This window comes from Protobothrops mucrosquamatus, unplaced genomic scaffold, assembly GCF_001527695.2.
Source record: "Protobothrops mucrosquamatus isolate PMUCROS unplaced genomic scaffold, P.Mucros_1.0 scaffold404, whole genome shotgun sequence".
Lineage (NCBI taxonomy): Eukaryota > Metazoa > Chordata > Lepidosauria > Squamata > Viperidae > Protobothrops > Protobothrops mucrosquamatus.
Window position 1 is genome coordinate 175226 of NW_015386735.1, and position 12857 is coordinate 188082.

General features: G+C 40.1%; 1 protein-coding gene across 1 annotated transcript in view; it reads left to right on the plus strand.

The window, feature by feature from the left end:
• Positions 1-7265: 7265 nt before the first annotated feature.
• The window catches only part of MBOAT2 (membrane bound O-acyltransferase domain containing 2), an 88882-nt gene continuing 83290 nt past the window's right edge, over positions 7266-12857 (plus strand). Inside the window, exon 1 of the mRNA XM_015816156.1 lies at positions 7266-7520. Coding sequence (XP_015671642.1) covers positions 7449-7520 — 72 coding nt within the window. The 5' untranslated portion in view covers positions 7266-7448. The remainder of the gene's footprint in view (positions 7521-12857) is intronic.

Below are 12857 nucleotides of genomic sequence, written 5' to 3' on the forward strand. Positions count from 1 at the left end.
GAGCAAAGGCTTGGCTTCATGGAGGGCCAGTCAGAATTGGATAAAAGGCAGGAACAGTTGATTTGGAGACTGTTATTAATTGGGGAATCTTTTTTTTCATAGGAATATTTTTAAAAGACATTATCAGTATAAGAAATTTTTAAAAGGCAATTATTTATACTGTTGTATTTTAACCCTTTATGGTTCCCCAGAGTCACGAGCTGGTGGCCACAGATATTGAAATGATAAAAATATTATAGAAATGGGATGAGATTTACATTTGGAGCCTGTGCTCGTGTGTTTGTGGAAGGAAGAATGTTACTTTAATATATCTGGGAGCAGATCTTCAAGAAAATAAAAAAATCTATTTTTAGCAATTAGACATAAGGAACTTGTAGCTGTCAATCTATCATCCCTTCCCTTTCCAAACTGGCATATGATCTTGTCACAAGGGTGAGGGTGGAAGAGAAAGTTTCATCAATTTATATCAGCTGCATCCTCCTTTTGGTGTGTTATTTTTGGTGTACTACTGGCAAATGGCCCAGGTCTCAGATATTTGATGTTCATGGTTAGATCATCCCTAGATAGGTCAACCTATAAAACTAAATTATCAGGGCAGATTTGTGTTATGAAGTTTTTGTAAAAAAAAAATACAGAATCACCTTTTTGAATCATATGTACTGTCACTCTTGGTTTCAGTCATCAAAGTTCACTCTTACAAGCTTCTATTCCCATGTATGAAATGTCACTAGAAATATCCCATGCTACAACCTATCATCTGAATAATGCCCTGTTGCTCTGTGGTTTATACAGACAGACCTTACTGCTCTGTTTAGTGAACTTTCAAAGCTACAAAGGTACTGAGAAAGTAACTTTACAAGTCCTCACATTTACGTCCATTGCATGATGATCTCATGGTGAGATGATCAACATTTGGGCATTCTGCAACCAACTTCTGACAAAACAGAGTCACGAAACTAGTAGTAAAATCAAAAGTCACATCACACAATGTTTCACTTAGTAACTGTGTCACTTAGCAATGGAGTTGCGAGTTCCAATTGTGGTCGCTAAGGGAGGACTACCTGTATATAGTTTGTTGTGTGCTGTGATTGTATTCTGAGCCTTCCAGAATAGAATGAGGTATTGATGTGGCACCTTTCCCCCTTTTTTTTTTACTTAGTCTTTTGTGTTATGCCTTTAAGTCAGTATTGACTCTTTTTTTAAAAAAAATATGTTTTATTGATTTTTAACATACACCTTAATATTTGGCAAACATCATGTTGTCTGGGTTAGTATTTAAAAAACAATCGATAACAATTAATTTCTATAATTCTATAGTCCATATAATAGCTTTACTTGATTTCCTCTTCTTTTAATAATATTCTCTTTTGCCAACCTTAAGTTAATACAGTTCTTATTTAAATAAATGACAATTAAATATAAACATTTTTCTCATGTTTCTGCAAATAATAACCACATCAATATAAAGCTTCTTTTCATTGATCGTCTTGATTGTCTCGTCATAATTCCTATTTACATTCTTATTTAAATTTGTTTTCCCCACAATATTCAAAACATTCTTACTGGTTAAAATTTTCTCAAAATTAATTACACAAGTATTTAAGTCTTTTTTCTCATACAAGCCATCACATTTTTACATTTTTCATATCTTAAAGAAAAATAAGAGAGAGAGAAAAAAAGACAATTCAGAGAAAACATTTCTTTTATATAAACCATCCCAACATTTTTATATTTCTCATGTCAAAAAACCACACACAAAAGAAAAAAAGAAAGAAGGCATACTATATTACTTGAGGGGTTCATCTCTCTTAAACTAATCTTCATTTATATTCAAAATCTTTCTATTTCTTTAACCATATTCAAACAAATATTTAATTTTTAAATACTCCCCTTCTGGTAGTTCCCATCATCTAATTTCTTAATTCTCACTTTAGCCTTTTTTTTTGCCCAATATCTTTCCTGTTCAATATGCTTCGATGAATCAAAGAATCTTCCCATAATCTTATAAATGTTGTTGCAGGTACAAAAGGCAAAACAGGTAAGATGTTTTTATAAGAAGATTTCACCCCTTTATATTCATTGAAAATCTTTTCCTTTTTTTCTTTCTTGATTTTCTTCTTATTATTATTTTTTGTCTCTCAAGTTCTCGTAATTCTTCTGGCAAATCCATTTTGCCAAATCTTTTTTCTCGTCTTCAAACTTATTTTGTAATCTTAAAGTGTAGTTTGTCTTTTCCATGTCCAAAGTTTCCTGTAAATTTTTTTCCCATCTGGGTTAAGTTATACTTTCTTGTATTGTTAAATTCCATCTTGAAATCTCTTTCCTCTGTCTCGTAGTCAGTTGTCTGTTTTTTTCTACTCACTATTTTTATTTTCTGAGAGTTTTTATGTTGTAAAGTTAAATTGGACATGTGTTTATTTATGTTTTCAAGGTTATGTTTAATTTCCTTGTGATTTGAGATTATTGTTGTTTGGATTAGTTGCAACATAGCATAGATCTCCTTCTGGAAAGTATTTGTTTTTTCTTGGTATATTCTTTCTGCAGATCTCTGATTTTCCATGATAGCCAAAAATCAGGGTTTTCCTTTCTCTGCAGACAGCTTTAGAGTCACAGTTGAGTTAGTATTTGTAATCCAGAAAGGTCAATCCTTTTTTTTAGAGTTTATAATTCTCACTTTGTAGAAAACCCAAGGTGTTTTCTTTTTTCTTTCTTTTTGTCACTGCTGTTCTCTGTTATTAAGACATTGAAGGCCATCAAAATCAAATTTATCTTTTCCTGGGCCTTGCCAGTCCCTTGGGATTTTTCTTTTTCTTTTTCCCCCAGGAAATCAATTTCCAAGTAGAAGAGAGAAAATCACTGTTCTTACCCAGTTCCAAACACGTTGTTTATAGTCAGCTTGAAGTAGTACTTTTGGACTTCGGTTGCTTGTAACTTGGGCTAGACTCGGAAGTTAAGCTAGCCCAGTGATGGCGAACCTTTTAAAGACTGAGTGCCCAAACTGCAACCCTAAACCCACTTATGCATCATCGAGTGCCGGGTGCGTGTGGCCCATTGGGTGGGTGTGGCCCATTGGGTGGGCGTGGCTGCGGTGGTAACGGCAGACTGGGTGGGACTAAAAAGTTCAATCAATCAATTCCAACTTTGCAAGATCTTTTTTTTTCCGTGAGAAGTTAAAATTGACTGATTGAACCTTTTTTTTTTTTTGCACACAGCGGCGGAGGCCTAAAGCGAAAAGGTTTTATAAAACCCAGCTGAAGGTCTAGGACTGGGGCAATGGCATGCGTGCCCACAGAGAGGGCTCTGAGTGCCGCCTCTGGCACCCGTGCCATAGGTTCGCCACCACTGAGCTAGCCTCTTCTCCTGCCGGTTTCTGGAGGGCTTTTCCCAAACCGACCGGATCGACCGCCATTTCTCCACAATCAGCGGGACTTCCCCCCTTCTATGTTGCCTCTATGGGGCAACTTCAGGCCCATTTAGGGTCCCCTGGCAGGTGGAAATCAGCCATAGGGTGCGGAGCCCCACGATCCCTCGGCTGCTGTGCTACTGTGCAAAACTGGAATCTAAGTCAGTATTGACTCTTGGTCACTGCTTGGACAAGTCTCTGCATCTTTCTTGGCAAGATTTCCTAAGTGGTTGCCATTGCCTCCTTCCTGGGACAAAGAGAGGGTGACTGGCTCAACATCACCGAGCTGGTTTTATGCCCAAGGCAGGATTAGAATTCACAGTCTCCCAGTCTCCAGTCTGGTGCCTTAACCATTACACCAAACTCCAGTCATACTTCTCTTCAGTGCTTTTTTTCTAAAAAAAAAAAAAAAAGATGCAGGAACTCACACATGTCATACAACCTGCCTTGTCTACCCTACAAGGTTCCATCCAAAAAAGGTGCCGGAACTCCGTTCTGGGCGTTCTATGAGAAAAAAAGCCCTGCTTCTCTTTAACCAAGCATAACTTGGCATTCTTGGTTGGATTGTGATCTTGGAATGGAATGGGATTAGATAGGACAGAAACTTCTTCAGTCTTTACTTTTCTGTTGGCTTTGTGCAAGTCCTCTAGGTGGGTGAATGTTGTGAAATTTGTTGGGCTGATGTTATGTAGCCTATTTCAGTTAAGCTCTGCCTGTCACTCTGTTTTCAGATTGCAACATTTTGACTTAAAACTGTCTGTCAGATGCCAAGCCCTTCGGGAGAAAGCTCTTTTGAACCAAGCTGGATTATGCTGCTTATATTATGTCCTGAAAATAAATAAGTCACAGGAATACTGTAGCTAATTTTCTGGAGTGGGCATTATACAGTTATCTACAATTATCATCTGCTCCTGAGAATTACTATTATTAGGAATTACTAATGGAGCAGATGAAATCTCAACAGCAATTTTATTCAAAATATGCAATAGAAAATTTATCAATAGTTTAAGAAGCAGACCAAAAAGTGTTGGTAATAGTTCTGGTCCATTATGGAAAAATGCAAAACGAAACAGAAAAATAGTCTATGCTTTCATTTTCTGGGGCATAAATTCTAGAGAATATTAAGGATCTTTTTTAAAAAATGCTAACGACTACATGAGAGATGCTCAAGCTCACAAACTTCCCTTTTTCCCCTCTTGGCTAATCAACCAACATGGAAAGGTTTATGCTCAGTCATGGCACTGAGGTGATTTATTTGATTGTTGCAATAAACAGACAGCATCTTTTGTGCTCCCGTGCATGCATTTTGGATCATATTGGTTCTTCATAATGGTACCAATCCCTGGAACTAGAAAGGATGCTTTTGACAAATTCATGTGACTGAGACCATAGGTCTCACTAGACTGATCATCACTAGCAATGATAATAATTTACATGGATGATCTGAAGCTGCATGGAAAAACACCATCTGAAATAGAGTCACTGCTCAACACTGTCCAAATATACAGCCACAATATTGCAATGGAGTTTGGAATGGACAAATGTGTCACCATCAAACAGAGAAAAATAGTGAAAACTCAAGGAATCAAGGTGCCCTACGGAAATAATATCAAGCGTCTGGAGATGATCACTACAAATATCAGGGCCTCCTTCAAGATGACAACATCAAGCACACTGAAGTCATAATCATGCCCTTCATCCATACAGTGATGTGGAAAATAGGTGGGTGTGGAATATTGCATGTACACCAGACAGTTGGGAAAGAAAAAGGGCATTGGAAAAATATCTCAAGGACAGTGAAGAAGATGCACTGAAGCTATGCCATGAAGGCTTACTGAGTTCTGGAGGGTCCAAACTGGCCTATAAAAAAGACCAAATGAAGAACAGAAAAGAAACATGATAAGGTAAAGCATTACATGGCCAGTACATTAAAAAATAGCAGACAAAGCAGACAGCAAGGCAATGGCTAAGAGCAGGAAAATTGAAGAAAGAGACTGAGGGGCTAATTCTGGCTGCACAAGACCAAGCCTTAAGAACAAATGTATACAAAGCCAGAATTGAGAAGACAACGAATGCTGCTTCTGCAAAGAAGCTCAAGAAACAGGTTAGCTACCACAAGAAGAGCATATAAACTGACTACAAGCAACAGCGGTACAAAGTAGCAACAATGGTGCATTGAAAGATCTGCAAGAAATACCATTTGCCTGCAAGCAAGAACTGGTGGGACTACAAAATAGACATAGTAATAGAAAATGAAGAAGCTAAAAATGCTCTAGGACTTTAGAATTCAAACAGAAAAGCACCTGTCACCTAACATCCCAGACTTAACAATTGTCAAGAAAGACCAAAAAAGTCTGGATAGTGGCATTGCAGTACCTGGAGATAACAGAAGAGAAGAGAAAGAACTGGAGAAAATTACAAAACATGAAGACTTGCAAATGATTATTGCAAAAGAAAGCAAAGATGCTACCAATGATAATAGGTGTCTTGAGTGCAATCCCCAAACATTACACAATCACCATGAGTCAAATGCAAAAGACAGCTTTACTTGCAACAGCTTGGTGTTGTTCAGTCGCTAAGCTGTCTGACTCTTCACAGCCCCATGGACCATAGCATGCCAAACACTTGTCTTCCACTGTCTCATTTCATACACAAGGGTGGCTGAGCTGTGAGAGTTGAACTATCATCCAGTTTGTTCAAATTCATTTCATTGAATTGATGACCCCATCTAACCATCTCATCCTCTGCCATCCCCTTCCTCTTTTACCTTCAGTCTTTCCCAACATCAGGGTCTTTTCCAGTGAATCCTCTCTTCTCATTTAGGTGGCCACAGTATTTGAGCTTTAGCTCCAGTTTCTGTCCTTCCAAAGAACAATCAGGGTTGATTTCCTTTAGGATTGACTGATTTGATTTCCTTGCAATCCAAGGGACTTCTCCAACACCACAATTCAAAATTTGGCACTCAGCCCTTCCTTGTGGTCCAGCTCTCATAGCCATCCCTTACTAATGGGAAAACTATAGCTTTGATTATAGATGATACCTTTAACACTGTCCAATAAGAACATCTGTCTATCTGAGGTCCTTGGGAAGGACTTGATAGGCGGATATAAATGTCAACTTCAGGCTTAGCATCTGGCTGACTGTGCGATGATTGTATTATTATTATTATTATTATTATTATTATTATTATTATTATTATTATTATTATTATTATTATTATTATTATTAGTAGTAGTAGTAGTAGTAGTAGTAGTAGTAATAGTAATAATAATAACAGCAATAATAATCCCAGCCATCCTTGTATATGACTTAGCCACTGCCCCACCTCCCATAATTGTTTCCTTCTATATCCACATATTACCAGCGGGGACATTCCCGTTTAAATAGTATATTCCCCCCCCCTCGTTCCTTAAACAGGCGCCGCTTCCCTCCCAGCCGGGGAGCCTCCCATTCAATCTGTGCTATTCCAAAGTGGGCGAGGGTGGGACGCCTCAGCCAAGCGTGCCTGACCCGCCTCCGCAAAAGCAGCGGCAGTAGCCGCGTCTTGCCGAGGAAGGCGGCCGAGCCCAAGGCTGCCTTATTCTACCTCGGCTAGCCGGCCATTGGGCGCCTTTTCCCCCCTTCCCCCATCACGCAACACCAGAGTAGCGCCAGTATTGAGCCCCGGCACTGTCACTTAGCAGCCGCCGGGCTCCGCCTCGGGAGGGGGGAGCGGGGAGGGGCGGTCGATCGGTCCCGCCTCTTCTCGATCGATTGGGGCCGGAGCTGCCTCGGGATTGGTCAGGGGAGCCGTCACTTGCCCGGGCGAGTTTTGCTGCCCTCTTCTTGTCACGCCGCCGCCGCCGCTGCCGCCGCCACTCGGGGTTGGGGCGTTTTTTCGCGCTGCCGCTCTGCCCTTCTCCGGCTGCTGCCGCCGCTCTTGATGTTCTGAGACAGAAGGGAGGGGAGCGGTGGCGGCCGCTGGACCTTCTCCCTTTTCCTCTCTCGCTCTTCTATCATCTTGGCTTGGCCCCCGGCTTGGGGAGGGGGGAGCGCCTTCTCCGCCATGGCCACCAGCACCACAGGCTCCACGCTGCTGCAGCCGCTCAGCAACGCCATTCGGCTACCCATAGACCAGGTGAGGAGCCCCGGCGCGCGCAGGGAAGCAGCCCCTCTTAAAAAAAAGGGGGGGGGGCGAGCCGGCCCGAAGGATGGAGCCCCCTCCCTCGGCACCNGTGGAGTCGTGTTCCCAGGGTGTGTATATTTGCTTGCTTGCTTGCCTACCAATTCAACCCTTTCCCCCGTGATTAAATAGATGTCATGGGGTAACCTGGCTTGTTTGCTCAGATAGGGAGAAAGCGTGGAAGACAGGTAATTAAAACAGATTTTAAAACTGGATGCTTGGAACCCAAAGTCTTCACTTTGTATTTTTAGTGGTGAGACATTCAGGCTCCTTTAAAACCTGTGATATCCTTCCTGTTGATCCTCTTGAGCAGTGGTTCTCAACCTTTTTAATGCCGCGACCCCAACCGGTCGTAAGTCGAGGACTAAACCGGTCGTAAGTCAAGGACTAAACCGGCCGTAAGTCGTGGACTACCCAACCGGTCGTAAGTCAAGGACTTTCCCTGCCCGGGAGCACCACGCATGCGTGGTTCCGCCCCCTGCACCGGCCGAGGTGTAGCTGGCAAACGGCAGAGACGGAGCAGGCCGACCACCAGCTGGTCCAGCCCAAGGGAGGTAAGGCACCCGCTGGAAAAGGGAAAAAAATGGCGGACAAAAAAAATGGCGGACAGCCTTGCTTGGCGACCCCCATGAAATGGTCGATCGACCCCAAATGGGGTCCCGACCCACAGGTTGAGAACCACTGCTCTTGAGGGTTAGGATTTCATAGGTATCAGTTTGGCCTTAAGTAATTGTAGCACTTTTCATTGCCTGGCTGCGTGAGAAAGATTGGGATGCTAGATACTTGCAGAGCTTATGCGGTTAATAAATGGACAATGTTGTATGAATAGCACATACTTCTTGTGTATCTTTAAATAACTGCAATGTATTCTGATGTTCACAGAGAATAGGAAAAGATGCAAATGCTAGGTGGCTGTAAAGTTCATAAATGTTACAAGTTAGCTATCTCCCAGAAACAGGCACACAAATCAAATTTCTACCTACTCCGGATGGTTAAAATTCACAGCAAAATTCGCATGCATTTTAATTACATTTATGTCAGTACTGAAAGTGATACCTTTTGTCACACAGTGAGAAACGATAGCTGTGAAAATCTTACAGTTTTAAACTTTAGGTTTTCCATTGTACTAAAAAATGTTTACAGGGAGCCAATATGGATGTGATCTTACTAAGGAAAATTAAATTGAAAATTATCTTTCTTTTCACCCCAAACTGTTTCTGATAACAAGTATTTACCAATATAAAGAACATTTTAAAGAAAGCCACTGACATTAAAGAACAAGAAAAGGAACATGTAGGGAAATAACTCAATTTGTGGCAATATTTTCTGAGTAGTATTTATATGATTAAAACAAAATTCCTATAATGTGATTTGAATGAAGTGAGACTGAATCACTTTTACATTCAGCTGCCATTTTATTTACAAGTAAATAGCTAGATCACTGGCTTCTTACAAAAATATATATATATTTTTGAAAAAATGAAATCCCCAGTCTATGAGTTGGAAAAAAAATCACACTGTGTATACATAAGGGAATGTTTGTGATAATAGCGAATATCTGTAGCTGGGGTGTAGGAAGAGGGTGGAGATTCATTCTCTGAACTTGTGGGTTGGTTTCCCACAAGGGAATGTTGCTGAGGAGTGCTATGAAATATTAGGATGTTTAAATCCCATTATTTCATTGGAAAGTAGTTTTACAGAGATCAGGGGAACCACAAACTCCTTAGCTTGGATGAATGTTATGCATTGTATGTTTTTTTTATATTGAAAAAGTTTGAGCAACTTTTTTCCTGCACGCTTAACTTGAGTTAGGTTGCTTCTGCATAGTTTAGATTTTCTCCACACTACTAATGGAGATAGTATTCAGACAATTGGCTATGTCTTGCGAAAAACATTTCATACTTTACTGGAACATTCAGTGTGAGTGTATTAGCATTTTATCCCTAATATCAGTATGGATGTTACTAATATTTGTCTGCTGAGCGTTCAGGGAGTATATATTATTCATACACCTATTTTATTGCTATTTCTTATAACAAAACAGTTGTGGAAAATAAAATTCTCTGTAGTAAGGACTGAGCTTGTAATTTGTTGCAGAAATACCACCGTGTGCAGAAATACCACCGTTCATTTACAGTAGGACCAACAGATCTGGTTTGCAAACATTTGGATGACCACTAGATGGCAGGTGGGAGTTAGAATTTTTGTATCTCTTTGCTACCATCTACTGCTCCTCATCTAGATTTTTGCTGCCTAGATCAGGGGTCCCCAACCTATGGTCTGCGCCCTGGTACTGGACCGTGGCCTGTGGGCTACCAGGCCGTGGGAATAGCTGGCGAGCCTCCCCACTTGTAGTGCCGCTGTGGGGGCGCTAGCAGCCCCATTTGTGCATGCATGGTGCTAGCACCACCAGCATCACGTGGGCACTAGCGGCCTGTTTGTGCCTGCATGCAGGCGCCAGCATGCTGCTACAGGTGCACGTAACCTATTTGGGCAGGTACACACTCTAGCGCTGTTGCCGTTTGTGCACCCATTTGTGCATGCATGTGCGGGCTGTGTGCACGCACATTTCCCTGCTCTTCCTTTTCCTTCCGGGCCGCCAAGTCGGAAAGATTGGGAAGCTCTAACCTAGATCCAGTAGCCCTGCTTATGCAGTATTTTCTGTCAACATTGTTTGACAGAATTAAATTTTGTGATAAATATATTAAAATACTTTCTGAAATTTTCTTATGGTGGACCGATGTATGATAATTCTTCATCTCCAATGACTGTTGAAATATAATTAACAGTTATAATAACTCAGTACAATATTTAAACTGTCCAAAATAGATAGCTTTATTTACTGTCCAAGAACTTGTTTAAAACTTTCATTAGAGAAGTCTCAACAAGTCTTGAGTTGAACCTACATTTGTGACGCTTCTCTGCACAAAACACACCTGATATGCACTTCCACATGTCACTATAAATAGAATTTTCTTAGGGCTATTTTTCAAATGTTATTTATTTATTTATATCATCTATGTACCCCATTTGGACATTTTCATGTACTGAATCCTTTAATTCCGATACATTATTTTATCGGCATCGTTGGCTATCTTTGGGGCCAATTTTAATAGGCAATTGGGCAATAGCATACCTTGTTCCTGATTTTGCATACATATGATTTGTTATTTCTTCATTTCCTAAACTTGTTACCTTGAATTCCTGCTTCCTTTATATCTTTATTTCTCCATTGTTTTAAGCAGCAGCAGCAACAACAAGGTAAAGATTTAAAGGACAAATAATTTTATTGTAACTTAAGCTGTCTCTTCCATTAACTGATTTTGGGGAATAGTTAATCATGCTCAAACCAATTATGAACAGCTAATAAAGATTTATATTGCCATGATTAAGATGGCAGAGAGTCTATAGTTAGTAATAACTGAGGGGATATGGCATGGACTGAATTTTGTTCATTTTGAAGCTACAAAGAGTGAGTCAAAATCAAAGAGTAGATGGAATGACTTGCAGTGCTATAAAGAGGGCAGTCCAGAAAGATCTTAATATTTTTTGGGGTGGCACTGAGAAGAATGAGTAGCGATGTCTTACTTACTTACTTACTATATATAAAGCCCAGTGATTTCCTTCTCCATTTGCTAAAAAAAGTCCCCCGGTTCACTTGAAGTTTACTTCTCCTTTTTGCAATTTGTTTGATATCTAAAATTGCAATGAAGGGCTTGTCTCTGACTTTAAAATAGAAGCTGAACATCTGGTTTGGTTCTTTTTTTTCTGGTTTGAAGGATGTATGCTAAGCATACTTTGTCATTTTGGGCAACAAAATAAGCTATGCTCTGCTTAGCATTAATATGCTAACTTAATATTATACAGTACTGTCTCAGTATTATGATTCAAGTTCTTTGTTAGGCTAACAATTATCTTACAAGTTAAATCAAATTTTGCTTAGGGTATATAGAATTGTCACTACTTTGATCACCACTGTAGATGGTCTACAGTGGAAACCTGAAGAAGGTGCAGTTTTATTACCTTTGGATTTACTGGCAGATTTTAATCCTGATGGCCACAGCTTCTTTCTGGTCAACCTGCAGAATTAAGTTTTGGAACATTATATTTTGATTGCACAAGCTTTTTCTACTGGACTGTGGTTAGAAAGAGAGATCATCTGTGTCAAGTCTGCTAACATTGGATGTTATTGCTTGACATATGTGTAGGCTACACATCTGACAATCTGTTTGGCATCGTGGTTTGTTTGCCTTATGGTATTCTATAGGGCTATTTTATCTCCTGTATTTTGTATCCCCAAACTTTTTGACATATTTAATATTTTGAGAGTATGTTGTGGGTACACTAAGAAAAAGTTGCTGTAGTATGTTTGCCCATTTGCAAAATCCTTATAAACCTGTGCAGGTTTTTAAGATTTACAGGAGAAGCAGGCATGTGGGAAAAAAGGATGTTAACTTAATTTGCTCACACATAATGGGACCTGTTTGGAGTTCTGGTTAGTTGCTTACTCTTATTACTTTCTGAAAAAGTGCCAAGTTGCATCTTTTTAATGTATTCTCTAAATGGTAATTGGTTTAATGTTTTTAATATATTTCATTGCTGTACTATGTGGCTATTTGAATTGAATACATTATTTTAACAGTACTCAGAAAAGTGATATAGAATTATTTTCATTGTATAAAATAAATCTGCAAGAAAGGTGGGAAACTAAGAAAGTATCTTATCTTAACTGAGCAAGAAATTCTGAAACTGCAGTTACCACATGAGAAAGACAAGGAAGCACAGAATCATGTGAGTGATTAACTTTTTTTAAGATAAAGTATACTTTGGAGTGCTATCTTAATTAAAATTCTATTTCTGTTGTAATCTGGCTATAGCCATGGAGAAAGCTTAACTCTTCATTAAGAATATGCTTATTAGTGATTTTCCTTATGAGGTGCCACAAGGGTCAGTCCTCTCCCCCTTACTGTTCAATATTTATGTGAAGCCGCTGGGGGAGATCATCCGTGGCTTTGGGGTGGATTTCCATCAGTACACTGATGATACTCAGCTGTACATTTCCACCCCAGGCCACCCCAATGATGCCCTTGACGTGATGGCCCGGTGTCTGGATGGGGAGAAACAGACTCAGGCTCAACCCTTCCAAGACTGAGTGGCTGTGGTTGCCGGCTCCCAGGTATGGTCAGCTGACTCCATCGCTGACTATAGGGGGCGAAACTTTGGCCCCCTCGGAGAGGGTACGCAACTTGGGGGTCCTCCTGGATCCACGGCTGACACTGGAAGACCAGTTGG